Source organism: Myotis lucifugus, unplaced genomic scaffold (assembly GCF_000147115.1).
Source record: "Myotis lucifugus unplaced genomic scaffold, Myoluc2.0 scaffold_39, whole genome shotgun sequence".
NCBI classification, from domain to species: domain Eukaryota; kingdom Metazoa; phylum Chordata; class Mammalia; order Chiroptera; family Vespertilionidae; genus Myotis; species Myotis lucifugus.
Window position 1 is genome coordinate 2753737 of NW_005871087.1, and position 24953 is coordinate 2778689.

General features: G+C 37.2%; 1 protein-coding gene across 11 annotated transcripts in view; it reads right to left on the reverse strand.

Moving 5' to 3' along the window:
- The window catches only part of RBMS3 (RNA binding motif single stranded interacting protein 3), a 606121-nt gene that overhangs the window by 322419 nt on the left and 258749 nt on the right, over nt 1-24953 (reverse strand). For all 11 annotated transcript variants that reach the window (XM_006087592.3, XM_006087588.3, XM_023752958.1 and 8 more), the window contains exon 4: nt 24104-24195. In XM_006087592.3, coding sequence (XP_006087654.1) covers nt 24104-24195 — 92 coding nt within the window. The remainder of the gene's footprint in view (nt 1-24103; nt 24196-24953) is intronic.

A 24953-nucleotide genomic window follows, 5' to 3' on the forward strand; every position in this document is an offset into this window, starting at 1 on the left:
GCACATATGCCCAGGATTGGGTGTCTTCTTATATCCCAGCAAGTGAACTGGTTTGGCGAACTTCTGAACACCTGGGCAGCTCACTTGCCATTCTGGAAGAGTTTACCCTTCGTAGAGTAAGCAAAAATCATTGGCCACAGATCACACAAAGCTGCCAAAGCTGATGAATGGTGGGTCTATGGAAGCTTCACCAAGAAAAGATGTCTTGCATCAAATCGTCTTCCCCAAGGATCAAAAATTTTGCTTACACTTGCTTTCAGTTGGTCCCATGAGGTCTGTTACACAAATGCCACAGAAATATAGACATAAAACTATGTTCAATCGTGCCACAGTTTTCCTTAAAGGCTGAGAAATTTAAATAATTTGTAGTCAATACTTTAAGGGAAAAACCTGGTAGGACCAAAAAATATATTCTTTTCCTTCCAAGGATATCATCATACACTGAACATTCTTTGGGAATCAAAAGAATATGTTCATATTTATTTATGCTCATATATGAGCTCCTCTGGGTATGTTTGAGGGGCACGAGAGGGAGCATTTCATTTTAAAAATATTAGATTTCTTAAACTTAGGCATATTCAGATGTTAAAACAATTGATATGTGTGTTTTACCACAATTAAACGATAATAAAATAATTGGGTCATCAGAATATTTCAATTATGAATAAAACCACCCAATGTAATTCTCTAAAATGACGACCTTCATAAAAAGGGTAAACCAGTTACTTTAGATTACTGAAAAAAAGTAATTCAAAATAGCTAGGACTGACTCCTAGGATGACTGGTTAACAAACATCTCTAAGAAACAAAAGTTAAGTAAGCACCCCTTTTCTCCCTAAATGAAATCTCTTTAAAGGATACAGATGGTAACAAAGAAAATAAAATTTAAATAAGCCACACTGTATTTTAAATATAGATATGGATATTTAGTATGCAAAGATAATATACTTAAATATATTTTTCTGCTCATTGAGTTTTATAACATTTAAGTCTATCTTGGTTAAAGAACAATGCCCTACGTCACATGAATTCTATCCTAATTATAGCTTCTAAAATTCTTTTGTCTATGACTTCAGGTGACTGGTATCTGATACCTGGTTTTATGGAAAGTGAGATGGAAGCTGTAAGCTTGAATATTAAAGAGAAATCATCAGTAGTGGAAGCGAAGATTTCTTTAAAAATCATACAAAGAAGTCATTGGAAACAGCCAACCACATAAAATATGTAACCTGGAATGTATTAAAAAATTGCTTTAGTATCCTAGAATTCTTAGTAATGGGCACCTACATGGATGTCAATAAAAATAAGAATGATGGCATGCAAATCTAGCCATTAAAGGGCCCAATTTAGGAGACAAAATTTCATGATGGCCATAAAAAGTTATTAAATGCACTTCTGCCAATGTGGCATCATCGAGATTTTTCCATTTTTTTCTGGAACTGTTAAATCTCTCCTCACCCATATCCACCCTTATTTGAACTTACAGCACATTTTTCTCAGGGTTCAGCCTTTGGAAATTTATTTTTCTATTGCTGATTTTTACTTTTTAAGATCAAACATTCATGGGCTTTTAGTAAACATAACTCAATGTACCCCCAGTTTCTTGGGTGATTAAAACATTCAACAGATAATACTTAAGAAGGCATGAATAAATAGCTTCGTGTATAAGAATGCTTCACTGTATCAGAACATACTACATTCAGCAATTTAATTCTACCCAAAGGGCTCTGTTTTAGGTGGTTATCAAAAAGTAAAACTTTGCTGAATTAAGAATATAGCCCGGGAGCAAAATTCCCTGTTAACAAATCTTTCTGCACAGAAATTTTGTAGTGTTTAACTGAATCAGGTGAGTTGTATTTTATAACTGGCAGAAGGTAATTAGAGTAACACTCCCATTGTATATATGGAAACACTGAGGCCTGGTGAGATAAGAGCCTGGACCAAGGTCAGCAGAGGAGGGATTCTGCTGTCTCTATGCCACATTGCACATATGGTCTTCATAAAGATTTCCCGGCTACACGCCTCTATCCATCCTCTTACCAGAGGCACAAAATAAACAACATTCTAGAAAACTAATCTGATCACTCTACTACACAATTTTAAAATACTAGTAATATATTAAGGTCACAAAAAGTGGTTGCTTACAATATTTCTTTTAGATCCCAATGGAGTTGTATGTTTGAAATGTGTATGTGTGTGTATATACATGTTCATTACTTAAATAATGAACATTTTTATGTTAGAAAAAGCAGGAAGAACATATTCATATTTTCTTGTACGATGCTGTGAAACCAACTCAGAAGTTTTTTTTGTTGTTTTTTTGTAAATATACTGGTTGCCTGTTTTGGGCTGATGGATGGGAGACAGGGGTGGTAGCATTTTCAAAGAACACCTCTGAAGGCTTTTTAATTTTTGAAGTGCATATATTTATTAGTTCTTTAGTAAATTAAATAAAGTTTTAAAAAACTAGCATAGAGCCAAGCCCAAATTCCCCCACCCTGTCATTTCTTGATAAGCCTGGTCCTTTGTGATTAGGGGTTGGGTGATGGCGTAATAATGAGGCATGCAAGATCCTCTAGTCCAAGCCAACTTTTAGACCAAAAATGAAGACTTCTTTTCTTGTGATCCACAATATTACAAAAAAAAATTTGGTTTCTAGGGACTTCTGTTAGGAATGTCAGATAACTCAACCAGCATTTTTAAATACCACAATAGTTTTAGCAAATACCTACCACTGCAATTTGTAGCAAGCAGCTGGGTGCTGCTTTAATTTGCTTTCTTTCCCTCCTATCTCAGCACGAACATGACAACAATACAAAACCATCATGTGGAATCGTGTCTGCTAGAAGAAGTGGTGATTACTTCCAAGCCCAAACAAAATTAGGGAAGGAAGAATGAAGAGAACACCTGTTTGGAGATCTTCTTGTGAAAAGTGTGGGAAAGAACACAAGGAAAATGCACACTGCACATGTACATGAAATTATAATTAGAAAATAATAGAAAAGTAAGCATCTGATCACATAGCTTTCAGTTATGAAACTCCATATAATTGTGATTGACTTATTAGGATTAAGGATAGCTGTAAACTGCTTAAAATGTTTGACATGATACTGTAATTCTTCACTTCAGCTTTGCTTTACAAAATGTGACAACTGGTTTAAAAAGCAAAAGCGATCACATGCTACCAATGAAACCAAGTTTTTAAACTCCATGTAGCTTCTTCTATCTTGGTGTCTCTTTCACTTGCTTTTTCTAAATATAGGCTCTAAATGAATCTTTGAAATAGCTCCCTTACAAGACAACTTACTTTGCTAGCAGAAGCAAAACTTGGCAAAGGTTTGTAGCCTATTTGTCAGTAACTAACACTATTTTAGATGCATGTGCCCTGGGACCAATTCTATGCATTTATCCTACAGCTATAGTTGTGGAGAACCACAATAATATACAAACAAACATGCTATTACAACATTTTTATTACAGCACAAGTTTGGAAAAATCCCAAATACCCATGAATATAAAAGTCATAAATTAAGGTGGGGTATAGCCATGAGATAGAACTCTACACAGTGATTACAAACTAGCCTTTATAGATACTAACATAACAATGTGTCCAAGATATATGTCAAATAACAAGCTGCAGACTAGTTTCTACAGATACACATTGAATAAATATGAAAATATATATGCACTTAACTATTTTCCTACACAGATTTTGATTTAAATGGCTATGTAGTTATTCATCATAATACCAATATAATCAATAGTTAATGTTGAATGATTATTCAATAAAACAGGTGTTCTTCTCATCTTAAAATACCTGTTAATCCTCACAGCAATTCCATGACATCTAATCTAATAAAAGAGAAACATGCAAATTGACCGTACCTCCACTACACCCACAAGCCACACCCACCAGCCAATCAGGAGTGAATATGCAAATTAGCCCAACTAAGATGGCGGTGGCCACGGAGCTGGAGCAAGCAGGAGGCTTGGGTTGCCCCCAGCAATGGAGGAAGCCAAGCTTCCCGCTTGCCCTACCGCCCCTGAGCTCTGCTCAAGGCTACAAAGTTTCAATTATAGAAGATAAATAAATCCCAGATACCTGCTTCCAGCCTGCGGCCATGGCCAGCCTGAAAACGGCCATCAGCCCCTCACCCAGGCTGGCCAGGCACCCCAGTGGGACCCCCACCCTGATCCAGGACACCCTTCAGGGCAAACCAGCTGGCCCCCACCTGTGCACCAGGCCTCTATCCTATATAATAAAAGGGTAATATGCAAATTGACTTTAGCAGCAGAAAGACTAGGAGTGACTGGTCACTATGACACACACTGACCACCAGGTGGCAGACGCTAAATGCAGGAGCTGCCCCCTGGTGGTCAGTGCGCTCCCACAGGGGGAGCTTTGCTCAGCCACAAGCCAGGCTGATGGCTGCCAGTACAGCGGTGATGGCGGGAGCCTCTCCCGCCTCCTCAGCAGCACTAAGGATGTCTGACTGCAGCTTAGGCCTGCTCCCCGCTGGCAAGTGGACATCCCCTGAGGGATCCAGGGCTGCCAGAGGAATGTCTGACTGCCAGCTTAGGCCTGTTCCCCTGGGGAGCGGGCCTAAGCCAGCAGGTGGACATCCCCTGAGGGGTCCCAGACTGTGAGAAGGCACAGGCTGGGCTGAGAGACCTCCCCCCCTCGAGTGCACAAATTTTTGTGCACAGGGCCTTTAGTAGGTACATAATTATCCTCATATTAAAGAGGAAGAAATTGAGATGCAAAGAGATTCAGTGACATGTTTAAGTTTATACAGCTGAGAGGTGAGACCCAGGAAGTCGACTCTAGACCTTGCACTCATAACCCCCAAGCTGCACTATCTCTCAGGGAGTTAACATTGGAGAGCGTGCACCTGTGTTTGGATATGCACAGCAAGTATCTATCTATCTATCTATCTATATATATATATATATATATATATATATGGAGCCTGTTAACAGTGATCACCTCTGGAGATGGATGATGAGTGAGGGTTCACTTTATATTTCATACTCCTCAGAACTTTTAATACTTTTAAATTGAAAATACACTTCCTAGTATGTGTTTTAATGCACAATATGTGACAATTCTGATTTTCTACCGAAACCTGAACCGCAGAAATTTAAAAGTTGTCTATGGTGGTAGAGCTCCTGTCTTCCTGTTCCAGGCACTGAAAGATTAACTTCACTTATAAACTCATGAAGATTCTTTAATTTATCAATACCTGGGTTCTTCTGGTACATGAGATTGATTTTTACTGCTTTGTACAGTATGCCATTTTATGAGACACACATCAAACTCATTCAAATGGCCAGTCATTTAGCTGTCTGTTTGGTGTACATACGCATTCTGTCATGTACTGTGAGCAAAACACAGCCGAATTTAATCAGGCTGCTGTTTATAATTTAAGAGAGGGACCTCCAAATGACTCCTTTTTGGTACGCTTCTAAAAAGGTCAGGCACCAGCATGTTTTACCAAATAAAACTCAGGTTTGAAGAATATGCCTTCTAAATTGATTTTTACTACCTGGGCTATAATAAGTTTTACAGGGCTTCTTTGTTAAATTGCCCTGACAATTTCCATTTCCAGTTGCCTCAATCATATTAACAGAAGGTAAAGTTCACAAAGAGTAAAATATGTCACTGCACTGCATTTGGGTTCGGGAAATAGATCACACAACTGACAAACATACCGACATAATGTTTGGCATTCCCATTCTTGTTTGGCTTGGCATCGTTCACTCAGGGCGGGACAAGATGCCCTACCACAAGCGGAAGTATTTCATTACTCAAGACATAAAACACGTCTGCGCCAACGACTTGACAAAGCCCGTTAAATATGTATATATATTTTTAAAAAGGATGGATTTTTTTTTCTGCCAAAGAAAGGCAGAAAGGTCAGGGATGTGGGGTAGAAAATATGTGTGTAGAAACATTAGTTCTTGTCTACTTAAAACAAGGGTAGAATTCCACTAGAATGCATGAATCCTCTACAGAATCATTTCTCCTAAATGATGATGCCTATGCACAGCTGTGCTCGGCAAGAGTAGGGGAAGAGAGTATTTTCTAAGAAATTAAAATAAGGTCAGATGGTTTTTGAAGGTTCATTAATGAAAGATCCATAATCTATCACTTGTTTTATGAGTCAGCATGTATTTCTTGAGCCCTTCTATACCAGCCATAGAACTAACACAAAGGGAGAGACCAGAAGTTAAGAGCCAAAGTAAAAATGTTTTAAGTCTTTTGACATGATAATTACAGGAGGCTGGGAAGGCTCAAGAAAGAGCCATGATGCCCTAACCGGTTTGGTTCAGTGGATAGAGCATCGGCCTGCAGACTGAAAGGTCACAGGTTTGATTCTGGTCAAGGGCATGTACCTTGGTTGCGGGCACATCCCCAGTAGGAGATGTGCAGGAGGCAGCTGGTCAATGTTTCTCTCTCATCGATGTTTCTAACTATCCCTCTCCCTTCCTCTCTGCAAAAAATCAATAAAATATATTTTTTAAAAAGAAAGAGCCATGAGTAGAGGTACTGTCCCTCAAAGTGGTCATGAAAGAAGTGCTATCTACTCAGAGATCTGAAAAATGCTTTTGTGTATTCCTTCACCAAGGGGCATCAAGGTGGGTGGTAAGGACGAATTTTATGCATAAGCCTAGATTTGTGAAAAGAACATGACAAATTGTGGTGACCGCTGTATGTAACTTTATTTCTTATGGGCATTTATCCTTATATTAGTTTGCCCCTGTTCTCTAGCTGATGTTTATGCATAAACCTGTCATATTCATTCTCCACTGTACATGCACTAATGTTAAGGTCCATATGTATCTTGAATCCACTTTTATCAGTTAATTTTCCATCACTACCATGGTGGCTGTCCTCATATCAAGAAAATTAATCATCTAGAAAATATGTAAAATAACATTTTTAAAATAACTTACTTTAGAATAGGCCTTGATTCAAAGTAACATTGATGTTTAAAAATTTATATGTCTGCTCCTGAGAGGAAAGTAAAATGTTTATAGCTGCAGACATGCAAACTGGATTAGGTCAAGTAAAGAGAAAAGCTCCATGTGCAGCTCAAAGCAAACGCACTCTAGCGATTCTTGGCGACAACATGGGTTCAAGAACAATTCATTTTCCTTATTTGTGCTTCATACCTCTGATTAGATGTCACCTGACATCTGAACAGAAGGAAAGCTCGGCACATCTTGATGTTGACATGTACACATCCTACATTAGAGTCTGAGTTATCATGCTTAGCAAAAATTCTCAACGAGAAGTGTTCCTTCCAAAACCTCCCCGTTCAATCAGTCACCCATTAACTCAACAAATATTGACTCATCATCAGAAAATATGCCAGGACTTTGGCTGGGCACAGGAGCAACAATAGGCTCCCTATCCTCCAGGGTCTGTAGTGTGAGATATGAAATGCTGAGGATTTTCCCTTGAGAGGCACTGGTATGGCTTGTGTATTATTATACTGGTAGTTAGCAAACTGACATACTTCCACACCTCTTGGAAAATAGTTACTGACCCAACCACCACACTCTACCCCCACACTGTCTGTCCCCAGACTCCCTGGTTACACTGACTCCTCTTCTAGGACCCCTAGAATCATCTTGTAATCCAGTTAATACCTGGCACGAATAAGGGGGCATCCACGTCCCCCTCTCCAGCTCTGTGGTCAGGGTCTGGGATTCATTGTGTGTGTCAATGACATACTGGCAATTAAATATCATGACTGTCATTCCTGCAATACAGGCCAACACTCCAGCCCAATCTGCAGACTAGCGCCACCTATCTGAGGAGAATTTACAGAACAACAATGCAGAGGCAGCATTTAGAGACTTACAGCAATTTGACAGATTGGTTATATGTCAGTTAAAACCAATAATAATAGAAATGAAGCTTGTATTTTATATGGCCCTGCTTTCTTTTATTTCATTTTTCTGATTACTCTTCAGAGAATGTTTACAAAGAGTATGCATAAAACACAAAGAATACATAAATCAAGCATTTTATTTGCATAAAAGAGGACCCCTAGCTGCCCTTTAACAGTCTCCCTTACCCAAGCAAGGAAGGCCAGAGACATATGTACACACAAAATATGCTGCTAAGCACACTGAATGGCTATCCTAGTTCATGGAACAATTGCATCTCCTGCCTCACAACTATTCTGGGTTAAAGTATAAATTAAGCAGTGCTTTTTCTAAGGAGTTCAGATGAATGGATAAGTGGCTTGTTGTAGCGTTGAGTTTGTATAAAAAAACATGTATGAAACCTAGATGTTGGAGTGCAGGGGAGTTGGGGATCTGGGTGAAAAAAGTGAAGGGACTAAGCAAAAGGGAAATAAAACCAACTCAGACACAGACAACAGTATGGCAATTACCAGAGGGAAAGGGAGTAAGGGGAAGTAGAAGAGGGTAAAGGGAGGACACGTGGTGACAGAAGGAAACTTGACTTTGGGTGGTGAACACAAAATACAATATACAGATCATGTGTTACAGAATTATACACCTGGAGCCTGTATCAGTTTGTTAAACAATATCACCCCAATAAATTTAATGAATATAATAAGAAAATAAACCCTAGATGAATGACACCTCTAATTGAAAGAGTACATTCTGTCATCCAAAGAGTAACAGAACCAAACACCAACCCTGAGGCAATTAGCCTGGGAAATTTGCTGCAAAATTGTATGGTGTTGACTTTAAGCAGCATATAATTCAGAAACAATGAAATTAGAATGTAAGAAGAAATGAAGAAATATATCATGCCTCACCCCTTAATATTTCATTACCATTATCACTCTTACTTTAAGTCATTTTTCTCCAGGTAATTCTCAATTATTTGCTTGGAAAGATTTGAATTTGATTTTAACTGAGGGTACTCTATCCAATATTAAAATACATTCACAAAAATGAAAAACGCTTTTAAAAATAAGTTTACAATATCTTGGAAATGTAAGCAATACAGCAATTCTAGAATCCTGAACAGGATGCTTGCCATTTTCCAATACATATTAACACACAGATTTTAATATAATATTGAGTCAAGATGTGAAAAGAATGTTATTTTTTTCTCTTTCAGATTATTATATATATATTATATACTATATATTTGGGAGAGGAATAGAGAGATAGAAACACCAATTATAAGAGAGAATCATCAATCAGTTGCCTCCTGCATGCCCCCTACTGGGGATCGAGCCCACAATCTGGCCATGTGCCCTGTCAGGGACTTGAACCAAACTGTGACCTCCTGGTTCATAGGTCGATGTTCAACTACTGAGCCACACCAGCTGGGCTCAGATTATTTTATTAATTTACCTTGTATGATTTGCCTATTGCTTTGATTGACTATTAAAGAATAGTTGTGTTTTACATGAATAACTTAGCCCTAATATAGTTGAGTCCCCACCACAATTTAAAGAAAAAAATAACATATGATGGGTAGAATGTTTTCTCTCATGTATTTTTCCTTAAACACTGACATCAGCAACATTTGTCTGCACGTGAGCTCTAGAAGATGAAAGAGTGAATAAACAAATAGAAAAGGAATAGTACAGAAAAACTCAGAAACAGATGTGTTTACTCTGGCTGTTGTTTTTTCTCAGGTCCACTTACGCCTGGTTGTGATTTTACACTGCATACAAAAAAAATACAGTCATGTGTTCTGCTCATAAAATCAACCCCAGTTCTTATAAGAAATTACACACGGCAGCTTCACACGGATGCTTTGTACTTGAGAAAAGATTCCTATAATATGAGCAACCCACTCCAGCTCTGAGGCGAAATTCTATGTGCTACTGAAATCCTCTGGGGTCTAGTAAGGCTTATGTTGAGGTTCAAAAGAAGTTAAATACACTTAAAAACCCTTGAGAACAAAATCCTTTGGTGTGCAAATGGCATGGCCAGAATGTCTATCAGCTTGTAATCCAAGTACTGATCCACATGCATTTACATACACTTTGATGTGAATCAGATTCCAATATAGTCTTTAACCATCAGTTGCAGGACCAGCCAAAAGGAATGTTGCCTAACACCACTGAGTTCGTGTTGAGCAAAAATCAGAAGTGAGAAAAGACAGTCATCCTTGACCTAATTTATCATTATGCAACCCAAAGATATCAGACACAGATATTTCACAACCTAGTAGTATTAATGCATGATTCAACACAACTATTTCCCAAGAAAGGTAAATTATTGTATATTGTAAACTGAGTTTCACCAAAACTAGTAACTCCCGAGAAACCTACACACTGCCACAAAGCAAAAAGGACACCTATGTTGTTTTATATAGTAACAAAACCAGAAAAAAAGGAGACAGCGGCCCTAACTGGTCTGGCTCAGTGGATAGAGCGTTGACCTGCGGACTGAAGGGTCCCAGGTTCGATTCTGGTCAAGGGCATATACCTTGGTTGCGGGCACATCCCCAGTAGGGGGTGTACAGGAGGCAGATAATCGATGTTTCTCTCTCATCAATGTTTCTATCTCTCTCCCTTCCTCTCTGTAAAAAAATCAATAAACATTTTTTCAAAAAAAGGACACAGCAGAAGACCTTATAACACAAAAACTGCTACAGCAGACCAGCTCCTCACTAGTTACTTCAACATCCTTGGAAGTGCAATGGGCATGGTAGCAGTATTAGCATAAAAGACATAGATCATCAAAGCCTGTACACTGGACATCATGCATTATGCCCATCCATTAAAATTGGAATTGGGAGAATATTCAATACCATAGAATCCGAACTGCAAACCAAGTATAATAGATCTCCATGCTTTATTCTTACTGGTTCATCCTTGTGAAGCAATGTTCTATCATCTCCCATTTCTACTTTATCTATATTCTTCTTGAGTAACCCTTGTTATCTGTATCCAGTCTCAGCCTCATTTTCTCTTCCACAAGGGTCTGCCATGAAGTACAAGAAGTACATAGATGGTTCCCCTATCCACACTGTATTCTGGAATCATCAGTGTGTAGAGTAACATAGAGCATTTATGAATTCACTGCCTTTAGGATTCTGGAAAACTCAAAGGAATTCCTGTAACATTACACATATTATTCTGCTGATTGAAGTATAGAATAGTTTGGAGATGGGGACTTGCCTATATTAAAGCACAGTACATCATTACACTGGTGTATGGATCTTTGCACTCTTGGGTCAATGTTAACATTTCAACATGTGAAGTACTTTTAGTATTTTTCTTTAAGAATTTATATTTTGCACAGATGCTCCACTTAGTCCATAACTTGTTTTTTTGGATTGCAAATAAACAAAAGTAAATGAGGATAAACAATTTACAAAAACATAAGCAGAATATAAATGTTACAGTTAAATATTTAGAGAAGGAATAGCACCATAATCTTCAATACAAGTTATAAAAACTAGCTATGGTATAGATGTAGTGTATGCATAGAGAGAAAGGGAGAGAAAGGGAAAGAATAAACTAGAAACATTAAAAGAGTCATTATAAGGTTTATTTCTGCTTATTTTTTTTTTTGGGGGGGGGGTATGTCAGCATAGCCCAAAATACCAAAATACTTCCAAAAGAACCTGAGTTTTTCATTTATCATTTTCTACCCTTTTTCAAAAGACATGCTGGTAGACAAATTCCAGTCAAATTTCCAATACTCTATTGGTCTACCCCTGAAGGGAAACTAATGTTCTCTATCTACTAAAATGGATCTTGAAAGAAAAAGGGAACAGAGGCATTTCCTGAAAAGTTCTAATATTCACAGTAAATGATCGAGAAGAAGCTTAATCAGATAGGATTTCAGAACTCTAATGGAAAGAAATTTCAATCATCAAAAATTTATTATCTGGGCTCATTTGCAGGGACTGCAGTACAATAAGTATTTAATCAGTTGGTTTCTATTTTTCAGTGGAATTAATTGTTCAGTCTCTGCAAGAGTGTTAACTTCTTGGAAGCCCACAATGAGCAATACGATATACACATGATGAATTACAGAATTGTATACTAAAACCTATATAATTTTATTAACCAATGTCACCCCGATAAATTCAATAAAAAGAAATAAGGTTTCTCAACCTCAACATTACCATAAGGTAAAGATAAAGATGAACCAGGCATGAACTATGGCCCCAAGGTGAGTAGGTCATAGGACTATACTGAAAAATGGAAGTGTTATAAAGGCTTAAGATTGAACTGTGAAAGAAATTCAAAAAGAAAAAGGTATGATCAATTATTATTAAGTATGACATGTTATACAGTGGTTCTCAATCTGTGGGTCGCGACCCCTGAAAATACATCCTGCATATCAGATATTTACATTATGATTCATCACAGTAGCAAAATTACAGTTATGAAGTAGCAATGAAAATAATTTCATGGTTGGGGGTCACCACAACATGAGAAACTGTATTAAAGGGTTGTGGCATTAGGAAGGTTGAGAACCACTGCGTATTAAAATGTTAGTTTCCAATAAGTCATCCTATAGTTTTCTATCACTTACAAGATGCAACATAATACATAGTAGAAAGGTAGGTATCTATATACATATGCAACTTATAAAAGTAGTAATCAAGGACAACCAAAGTGAGTTAAAATGCATTGATGACATTACATGGCCTGGAATACTCATTCTAAAATAGGGTTTCTCTATAGGTTAAAATGCGATAAATGGTGATGGAAGGGGACTTGACTTGGGGTGGTAAACACATAATACAATATACACATGATGAATTACAGAATTGTATACTAAAACCTATATAATTTTATTAACCAATGTCATCCCGATAAATTCAATAAAAAGAAATAAGGTTTCTCAACCTCAACATTATTGACTTTTAGACCAAATAATTCCTTGTGTCGTGTGTGTCTGACTGGGGTGAGGTGCTGCTCTTTGTATTGTAGGGTGTTTAGCAGCTACCCTGGCCTCTACCTTCCCCCAGTTGTGACAACCAAATATGTTTCTAGATATTGCAGTTGAGAACCAGTGCTCTAAAGCATCTTTCAGATATTGGCTTAGATGCCACTACCTCCTGGAAAAGATTCCTGGATATCCCAGGTGAAATATATTGTCTTCACTATGTGCTGACAAGTGGAAACATCGCTGATTAACTGTTCACCATGTATAACAATTACTTATTTACTTGTACATACATTCCTATGGACTGTGAATTTATTTTGATCTATAATTGTATTTTATCCACCATTGGTTCTCCTCATACTAGGTACCCTGTACATATATGTTGAGTAAATCAATGAAGGAAGGAAGGTAGGTAGCTGAACTGACCAACATAGCACGGGAGGACTCTTTCATGCATCATAAGATGCCAGTTGCACCTTTCCCCGCAATGTGATCATTAAAAATGTCTTCAGACATTGCCAGATAGTCCTTGGGGAAGGAGGGCATTACCTCTGGTTGAGAACCACTGCTCTAAAGATTGTACAGAGAAACGGCAAACACTTAGTAAAGTTCAGTTTTGTTATAGAAACATTTTACAGTGCTTCCACTGTCCTAGTCAATAACTCTTATAATAATGGCTTTGGAATCAGACATAAGATGAGACCCTGACATCTAGTTGGCTGTATGACTTTGACTAAGTTAAACTTTTTGTGCTTTAATTTCTTCATTTGTAAAACTGGAACAATAATAACCACCAAGAGAGTTCTTTCATTCAACAAATATTTATTATTACCTGCTACCCGCTTGGCAGACACTGTGCTTGGTTTGGAAGGTACAGTATACAGTGGTGGCAGGAAGCATTAGAGTCTTCGCACTTGTAACTATTACACTTTAGAGTGGGAGAGGGATAGAATATAATTGCCTTTAATATAAAATTTAAGTTACTAATTATGAAGATAGATTCTAGAAAACTGAACAAGATCCTATGAGACCATATAAAAAGAGCAGCATGACCTAGACAGGGGTGTCATTAAGATTTTCAAAAGGAACTGCCATTTGAACTGTTCCTTGAAGGATATGTGAAAGTGAACTGTGAAGGGGGAATAGGAGGAGAAGGGTGGGAGGATTCAATGAGACAGAATGTGAAAGCATAGCACAAGGCTGCCTGATGCTCTATAGAAAATCAATGAATGCAAGCAATGAATTATAAATAATCAACACTATCAGATAGGAATAGGACATTAAGCAAAGTGACATCTGATTTAGTATCTTTCCCACAACTAAAAGATATTCACAATTCATTTTTACAGAATACTAAACTAATTAACAGTGTTATGAGAAAAATATGACAATAATAGTGTTAAAATGAAAAGATCCTTTTGCAATCTAGAATGTTGGCGACTTTAATATCTTGACATTCTAGGTATACAATTTTCCAGTGTATTGTATATTATGGTTAAATTCTTCCATTGGAGTATAACATGGATTAGCATGCAGTCTGGTTTATAAAGCCTTACTATTCCACTGTGCTAACAGTCCCTATAAAAGCTCCAGCCATCAGTTAAATAAATCATTTGGCTGGGAATGGAGCATTTACATATGCATGAGTTACTAATTTCTTGGACATTATAAGCCATGAGGTGGTTTCCTGTGTGCTAGCAAATGCTGAGGTGAACCTTGATTGCCCAAATTGCACATTTTAAACATTAATTCATGGACCATTTTCTCCATCTAAGATATAATAACATTCTCTATCTGTAATTCTTCTGTCAAATGGACCTATCAGACATATATAGAACGTTCCATCAAACAGTAATAGAATATATATTCTTCAAGTGCACACAAAACATTCTCCAGGATAGATCATATGACTGATCACAAAATAAGTCTATTTTAAGAAGACTGAATCATACCAAATATCTTTCCCAACCACAAAGTTATGAAACTAGAAATTAATAACAGAAGGAAAACTGGAAAATTCACAAACATGTGGAAATTAAACAATACATCACTGAACAACCAATGGGACAAAGAAAGAAATTAAAAGGGAAATGAAAAGACCTTTGAAGCAAACAAAAATGGAAATATCACATACTGAAATTTATTGGAATCAACAAAAACAGTTCTAAGAGAGAAGTTTATGGCAAACACATACATTAAGAAAAAAGAAAGATCTTAAGCAAACAATCTAACTTTAAACTCCAGGGAAATAGAAAAAGAACAAAATAATCCCAGAGTTAGTAGAAGGAAAGAAATAACAAAGATCAGAGCATATATAAATGAAATGAAGACCAGAAAAAACAATAAAGATCAATGAAACTAAAAGCTGGTTTTTGAAAAGCTAAACAAATGACAAATATGTAGCTAAACTAAGGAAAAAGAAGTCTCAAATAAATAAAATCCTAAATGAAATAGGATTTACAAAAATATAAATGGGGATCATAAGATACTACTATAAATAATTATATGCCAATAGATTGCATCACCTAGAAGAAATGGATAAATTGTGAAAAACACAGAACCTATCAAGATTGAATCTTAAATAAAATAGAAAATTTGAAAAGACCAACTAATTACTAGTAAGAATATTGAATCAGTAATCAACAACTTCTCAACACAGAAAATCTCAGGACCAGATGATCCCTTGGTGAGTTCTATCAAACATTCAGAGAAAAATTAACACCAGCCTTTCTCAACTCTTCCAAAAACTTGAAGAGGCGAGAGAACACGCAAGTCATTTTACTAAGCCAGAATTATCCTGATAACATGCTCAATACAAACACTACAACTTCTTTTTCTATTTTCAATGGGATTATAATCTACATGTGACAAAGTGATGCTTATAATTAGGTCCCCTCACTTTACAACAATGGTGACCAGAGAAAGGATCTGCTTTCAATTTTAAGAACAAATTATTAAAGACATGAATGAATACTGTTCATTATGCGATTTCTCCATGGTATATCAAGAAATGAGATACTGATTGAGATCAGCCTGTGGATGCATTCCCTTCAGAGAGGCAAGATGAAACAGTTGGTATTTCTTGCAAATTGAAGAAAACTTGTATTACACACATACCCGAGGGCAGTGGTTCTCAACCTTCCTAATGCCGCGACCCTTTAATACAGTTCCTCATGTTGTGGTGACCCCCAATTTCATTGTTACAAATTGAACATAATTAAAGCAGAGTGATTAATCACAAAAACAATATGTAATTATATATGTGTTTTCCGATGGTCTTAGGCGACCCCTGTGAAAGGGTCATTCGACCCCCAAAGGGGTCTCGACCCACAGGTTGGGAACCGCTGCCCTAGGGTAAAAAAGTATCTTGTCACCTGATAGAGTTTCCAATTTATGACACAAATTAAGGTGAGTGTTTTGTTGATTTTTGTTTTTGTCAAATGCTAGGAAAGCAGCAAATTGTATTAGAGTACATGCCCACTATTTCACTTAAGAGGAAACAGGGGAGTCCTTGCAGAAGTAGAGTGGTACTCACATTAAGTGGTACTCACTCAGATTAAGTAAATCATTTGGCAGAAGCTAATACAAATATAAGTTCAGAAGACTCTGCTTCAGAAATGTCAAATAATTAACAAAAAGGATTAAGACTTCCTGACAATTTCAATATTGGGGTTTGAATCCTTGCATTGCCCAATCAGAACAGAAGAAAAAAGAGCCAAGTTGACATAGTTCAACAAAGCAGACTTTCACAAACATTTTACAGGTACATAAATGACCAACCACTAGTATTGCTTTTATTGACAACTTCAAAAATCTCAGTCACGAGGAAAATAATACTTGGTGTTTGTTAGAGATGTTCTGTTCAAAATATGTTCAACAGGAGCACGTGACACAAACATTCATTTTAGAAAATGAGATAGCAAAGTTTTCATTACATGGCATCAGTCATCAAGAGTAATGAACTGTTAAAACCAACATTGAACTGCCATTCTTTGGAATTAGTTATTTAATGTGCATTCCACAACAGCGGTATATGTATCTTGTCATATCTTTACATCCAGCAATACAATAGAACAGCATAATTTGCAGTTAAATATTGAAAGAAAGTATTTACTGACTCAATTAAGATTAGGCTCATATGAAAAATGTACTCAGAGAAATGCACCATTAGAATGACTGGAAACAAGAAAACCCCCACATAAAATAAAGGGATAAGTGATGGTGGCATACCTCCTAATACTAAGAAGAAAGTACAGATATAGATATAACACAACCTAAACATGTTAGCTCACTAAAAAGTCTGCTCTATTTTGAATGACCAAATACATTTTTCATAATAATCTCTTAAACATATTATAGTTTACTTTCATAATTTCTTTTTGATTTCTGCTCAAATGTCACTTCATCAGAGAGACTCCCTGACCACTCTATCTAAAATGCATCCCAGCTCAACATTCTATCTCCATCCTCATCTTCTATGTATTTAGTATCCCCATCCTGCTTTGTCTTTAAACCACTTCTTATCACCTAACATATCAATTTGTTTATTGTCTGCCTTCCACTAGTACAGTGGTTCTCAACCTTCTGGCCCTTTAAATACAGTTCCTCATGTTGTGACCCAACCATAAAATTATTTTCGTTGCTACTTCATAACTGTAATGTTGCTACTGTTATGAATCATAATGTAAATATCTGATATGCAGGATGGTCTTAGGCGACCCCTTGAAAGGGTAGTTCGGCCGCCAAAGGGGTCGCGACCCACAGGTTGAGAACCACTGCACTAGTAGAATGTGATCATAAAACTCTGTTCAGTTCAATGCCATCTACACTAATAAAAGAGAAACATGCAAATTGGTGTCACTCCGCTACGCCCACCAGCCAATCAGAGTGACTATGTAAATTAACCCAACAAATATGGCGGTTAATTTGCATACACAGACACAGAGCGAAGATTGAAGGCTCCAGCTGGAGTGAAGACTGAAGACTGAAGAAGCTTGGCTTCTCCACTGTGGCCGGACCAAAGGCCTGGGTCCTGGGTGCCGCAGGAAAACCGGTGCCGGCAGCCAGGGGAAGGAAGGCCTATTGCGCGAATCTTCATGCAATGGGCTTCTAGTATCTTTAGAATGTAGAATAATCTATTTTTAAATTTTCACCTCAGGACATGCTTATAGAGAAGGGAGAGAGGGAGGGAGGGAGGGAGATGCCTGCCCTGACAGTAGAATAATCTTGGTACACAGTAGGCCTTCAACGTGAGTTAAGAAAGTAGGAGAATAAAAAAAAAATTCCAACTTAAGGCCATAGCTCTCATCTGCCTGGGAAATACTGGTATTTTTGAGTGTACATAAATAATAGTATATAGGTTTCTCTGATCTTTTTATCTTCTTGGAAAAGAAAAATACCTGAACATTACTCTTGGTATATTAGAATCTGAAGACAGCACTTATCCATCATTACATCATGTATTGATTGAGTCTCCCACCTGACCTCAGAAAGCAATATCTTTCCTATCATCCACTGAAGTTGCCCTTGAACAATGCCTCTCTCTCTCCTACATGAGAACCTTTGAGAAGCTTCCCTGTTTGGCTGGTTTACTAGTAGGCTCCACCCCATTGTAGTGACCCATGAACACAAGATAGCCTGTTTACTCTCATATACCCAGGAATCATAAAAGCAGAGACTGTAAATATTGCACTAGACCATAAGAGTCTGGTTGACAAAGCCTGGCACATGGCTCTGCATTGTGAAAAGTAGCTTTGGTAGACAACAAGCCACATCATGGGGATAGTTGTTGAACTTTTAAAATTTTTTCTAGAATAATCTGTGTATTAGGCCCATCCTTCATTAATGAAATTTCTACCACTATAATATAACTGTTAGGGTTATGCATTAACCACTGAGGTGATATATTTTATAATTAACAGAATTTATTGTCATATATTCATTGATTTTTCACTTTTTATTTCTTACAATATCAAGTGGAAAAAAATCCACTCATTTTGCTGTTTTTTTGTTTTATTTTGTTTTGTTTTACAAAGCGAACTACTATTATAGTCATTGATTTATAGGAGAGAATTCCTTTCTCTGGCCCCAATCTGGTTCTCTGCCCTAGTTGACATGTGTTTTTATATTATCCCTGATGTACTTGACATTCTCTCGAACATGTGGTCTCTTTTTTATAATCACTTAAGTTTGATCTATTCTACAATATCCTATGGTGCGGTGAATCACCTTTGGTAATTAGAATGACAGTCCTAGTAGTAGACCTGACAAAACTTTCTATAAAGGCCCTGTAAAGAGGGTGACTCCTCTGTGGGCCTTTCCTCTAGAAAGAGACATGTTTTTGTTTTTGTTTTTTGTTTTTCTTACTTCTCTTTGGAACTGACAGAAAGCAAATAGGGAGGCCTGCTAAGTTTGAGTTCAAGGCTTTGTGGGTAATAATTGATAACTGTTCAATATATAGAATACTTCTAGGACCTAGAAACTTACATCCAAGAAAACTCAGATTCTAAAGCTGTACAGTCCTCCAGTGAGGCCTCAATGAGGCAATGGGGGTAATGGACAAGGGAATTCTATTCCTACCCAACAGTATTTGATATGTACATCAAATAAGCAATCAGTGATTTCCATTTGTTTCCCATTCTCTCCATTCCTAAATAGCAGTCTTCCTTTAGTTTCATGTATCCTGTTGTTTCTCTATGATTCAAAATTATGGGAGTTCAGATAACCTGTCTTATAAACATATTGGCTGCTAAACCATAAGGGCATCCATGTCTGGGCCTGTTGGAAATGATGGCATCACTAGATGTGATTAGAGGGTGAGGTGTTAAAGTAGGCTCCCCAAGGGAAGGAATGAGTGCATGCCACCCAGGATGTATAAATGGGAAGAATGGTGTTATTGATGTTTAATAGCCCAAAAGATAGACTACTCTTACTTTTCTGTACTAGAGGCAAAGAAACTAAATTATTCATCATTACAGACTCTCTTGCAGCTAAGAGAAATCCATGACTCAGCTTTGCACGTTGGTAGGTGATCACAAGTTCCTGAGTTAGAATTCTGGGAAAGCTTTTAAAATGACAGAATCAGCCAGAATGGTCCTTGAGCCTTTTGTCCTTTTATTTTTATTCAATGGATTGGGGTGACATTGGTTAATAAAATTATATAAGTTTTAAGTACTGGCAAAACTGGAGATACAACAGCTGGAGCTTTAGAAAGCAACATATGATATGTATGGATGAAAGCCACTAATAAAGAATGGCAAAGCAGCCTGGATTTTGATATTACCCCAAAGCATTTGCCCTGAACTGCAGATCTATGGCTGTCTTATTCATAAGTAAGATAAACACTTAGAAGGTTAGGCTATTGTTAGCTGGATTTCTTAGCTCTCTTCTTTTTAAGTGTACAGAGACATATTATTTAGCCAATGACTTCTTCTAAATACCAAGTTGTCAACAAATAGGAATTAAACAATAAATCATCCAGTAAGTGATAATTGATTAATAATGTATTACCATTAACATGGATGAATGTTTTCTGTATACTTGGCAAGAATAGTAACAGCCAATATTCTCAACCCAGAGCTGTAGCAATCCAAGGAGAAAGGTTAAATTTTAAAAATTCAGAAAAAGGAAGAAGTTAATTCAGTCTTGATTCTCTAACACCTAGTAAAGTGCCTGGCACTTAGCAGGCAAGAAAAATGTTTACTAATTGATAATACTTATTATAGTCCTCAAAAACTGTTTTGTAATAACATAACACTTAAGGCATATATGATAGAATGTTCAGCAACAAATGTGAATTTAATGCATAACAACATTTACTGAATAACTAACATTTATTGAATTTTGGTATAATGTAAGTACTATGCAAAATTCTTTGTGTGTTTTTAAAAATTAATTCTCACAGTAGTCCCATAATGTAGGTATTATTAGACTTTCAGAGATATTTAAGTAACTTGGCCAAGGTTATAGAGCCAGGTGGTGTCTGAGCCAGTATTCAAGGCCAAGTTTCCCTCCCTCCAAACCTATGCTCTTAACCACTATGTATTACTAACATATTCTATATCTGCTCTCCTAAAAGAAACACATCCTTTGATCCCTCAAAACCCTTTTTGGCAGAACAGCAAGTATACAGAAAATGTTAGTCCATGTTAATGGTTATACATTATTAATCAATTACCACTTACTGGATGATTTATTATTTAATTCCTATTTGTTGACAAATTGGTTGAATTTTTCATATGCACACATTGGAATAAGTTAGCTAAATAAAGTGATTCACTTGGAAGGTTTCATGTTCACTCTAGGCTCCTATTGGGAACCTAGATTATTTGCAGCATTTTTGCTTTAAAATCCAGGAGGTGTATCCATCACAGCCTGCATAGTAGGATATTGATAAGAACAAGGATGCAGGAGGCAATTCACTGGACACTTAAATGGCAAAAAATATAGTGCAGTCTCACACACCCTGCAGACTGCAGGTTTATATGATAATAAATAATAGCTTTCACCAGGACAAAGGAAAAAAAAAACGCCATGAAATCCAATAGCTCAGTGAGAAATCTGCTAATACAGGTGGTCAAGCTTGTTCCATTTCATTGTCAAAGGGAGGCTATTTATTTGCTTCTGGGTAGTTAAATTACAAAGTCATTTACTGCTGAAAGTTTTCCAGTAGGCAGATGTGGATCTAAAGCCATGAGCTTTAGATCCAAAGTTTGTGAGAAAAAGGGGAAGAAGAATTTATTCCACAGACAGCATAATTGGTAAAGTAGAAATCTTTCAGCAACTCTAGAAGTAAAATAAAATAATGAAATAAAAGAAAGTACGTGTCTTTAAACATTCCAGGTGGAACCTCCTTACTGTGTACATTTGGGCATGAGCTAAGAACCAAAATGCTAGCTCTCCTAAATAATTTTCTTAGAGACTCCTTAAAATATTTTCTCTTTGATAATTTCCCGCTTAGCTGAGATGTCAGTGATGGAGATGGGTGTGTGTCTGTGTGTGAGAGGAGAGGGGGAAAGAGAGAGAGAGAGAGAGAGAGAGAGAGAATGAATGAAGGAGAAAGAGAAAGAGAAAGAGAGAGAGAGAGAGAGAGAGAGGAAATATTCACAATGGCTCCTTGGTAGTTATAAAATTAATGGCAACTTTTTCTGTTGATCCAGTAAGTACTACATATGTATTCTCAGACCATTTGAAAACTGGAGATTATGCACACTGTATTCATTATTTCTAAATTGTCACGAACTAGTAATTTCCAAAATTTGGTAGTTTATCAATAAAATTGATCAAATATACAATTTTTATAAGAATTTGTAAATTTCTTGTAAATAATTGTTTCCTTTAGGTCCCAATTTTGCATATGCATAACACCTACAGTTTTATCACTTGTTTCCTAGGTGTAAGTCACTGCTTAAGTCACCAAGTAACTTAATTCTTTGCCAAGTAAGTTTTAAACGAAGACATGTACATAATTTTCTTATTAATTGCGAATATTAACTTCATCAATCTTAGCTTGTGACCAAATTCAAAGCTTCCACGCATAATCCAGATGAGGAATACATTACACAGCTGAAAGAATTCAAACTCTAATTTATATTGCCTTGAAAACAATTAATGAGTCATAAAGAGCAATGAGTCTATCAAAGTAATCTATATGTGAAGTGACCCACAACAGAAGGTTAACAGATATTGATGGTATCAGTTTGCTAGAAGACAACCGAAGATGAAGAAAACCAAATATCCCAAGTCCAGTGATCTGAACTTAAAAATGCAAAATGTTCTCAGTGAATGTTAGCCATCCTAACAAAATTCCAATGACTGAAAATTTGATGACTCTGTCATTATATCACTCAGCTGTTATGGCAATAATTAAGAGTATGTGTATACATGCATATGACATAAATGCATTTCAAGATCTGCTGGCTCTTCTATCTAACTTTTGAGAATTAGAGATAAATAAACTCAAACAGTAATAATCAGAAAAAATATGTTAAAACTTAACTTGCATGTAAAACAAATACAAAATGACTATTATTTTGAAGTAAATATGTACCAAACATCTTTATGTCATAAAATTTTTTAAAAATTTAGTTGGAAATACAGATTTACAGACTTTGGAAAGAACATATAGAGCAGTGGTTGTCAACCTTCTGGCCCTTTAAATACAGTTCCTCATGTTGTGACCCAACCATAACATTATTTTCATTGCTACTTCATAACTGCAATGTTGCTACTATTATGAATCGTAATGTAAATATCTGATATGCAGGATGGTCTTAGGCGACCCCTGTGAAAGGGTCGTTCGACCGCCAAAGGAGTCACAACCCACAGGTTGAGAACCACTGATAGAGAATCCCATGTACCTCTCACCCTGTTTCCCCAATATTACATATTAGGTAATAATAGTACAATATCAAAACCAAGAAATTGATATTACTACAATATGTGTGTATAGTTTTGTGTCATTTTATCACACCTGTAGATCCTTATTACCATCACTGCGATCAGGATACAAAACTATTATATTTTGTTTTATCTTCTTGAATATAAAAATGCATTATCATTTCAGATAGGAAGTTCCAGACTATTTGTTCTACATACCAATAAATGAGTGTTGAAAATCATTAAAACCTAGGAAATTATCATCTAGCTAAACTCTACAACGGCCAACGTGAAATTCTAGCCAAACAGACAACAAACCCTTTGGTTAACCTCACAGTTCCTTGCACAGATGAAACATCATCATCATTCAGCAATCAGCTCTCCCCAACATGAGAGAGCAATTTTTCTCACACTGTTTATCAAAGACAACTAGCTGCGTACTGGACTACTCCAATACTATTTCCTGCTGAAAGTCCTGGACACACACGAACACACACCACACACACACACACACACACACACCACACACCCACACCCACCCACACCCACTACCTTTTTTTTTACTGTCATAAATAAAGTTTTAAGTAGGACCCCCACTACCTTTTTCAGGCAAACCAGAGCACCCCACAAGTGCTCTTAAGTCACCAGTGACGTTACCATAACAAAAGAGCACACAAATAAACATACTCGGAAAAAACACACAAATAAACCAGCCAGAGTCTTCTAAGCCAAACTTACTGTAGGCTTCCTTCTTTTCCCTACCAAGTAAATACCATCCAAATTGTTGCAAACTGCAATTCGGATTCAGCTGCCAGCGATGGAGAAATATATATGATCACCAAGCAAACAACCTAAAACCCCCCAGTCTTACCTTGGCCATCTGTGCCTGCACCCCATTGGCCTTGAGAGACGCTACCGCTTTCTGGGCGGCTGCGGGACTGTCAAAATCCACAAAACCGTAACCTGTGGAAACACAAAACCCCTGTTAGCACTGGCAAGTAGCTGGCTCTCCCCCACACCGAGGGAATGAGTGTTGGGGCTCTCACTTGCATAAAGGCTCTCCATCTCTGGTCCTTACTGTGTCTGGGAAAAAAATCACAATATGAAAAATAACGCGGTGGGCACCAAGCAGCGGTATCCGAAGTCTGTGTCTGCCTGAACCCGGGAGCCTTTTTCTTTGCGGCCCCACGTGCTTCCCAGCCCGCTTTCCCCTGGGCCCACGTGCTCCCGGGAGCTCACTCTCTGATTGGGGGAACCGAGAACAGCTTTACCTCCACTCACGTGTCTGTGGGCAAGCAAAAGTCTGCCAGGTGCTCCTGGTCTCGCTCAGCGGTTAATTTGCAACCTAGCAGGGTCTACAGCAATGGTTCTCAACCTTGGCTGCACATTAGAATCACCTGGGAATCTTTTTAAAATCCTGATTTCTGGGCCTCATCCTCCAGAAATTCTGTTTCTTTGTTACTAATGTTGTGGCCCCACCCCATAACAAAGAAACAGAATTTCCAGAGGATGAGGCCCAGAAATCAGGATTTTAAAGATTCCCAGGTGATTCTAATGTGCAGCCAAGGTTGAGAACCACTGGTCTAAATAGAAGAAGTCTGTGTACATCATTCTGGAGGTACCTATTTTCCATGAAGGGATGGAATACTGGAGCTGTTGTAGAAGAAAAACTTCTAATTTAAATAAATTCTTAGCCCAAGCCAGCATGGCTCAGTGGCTCA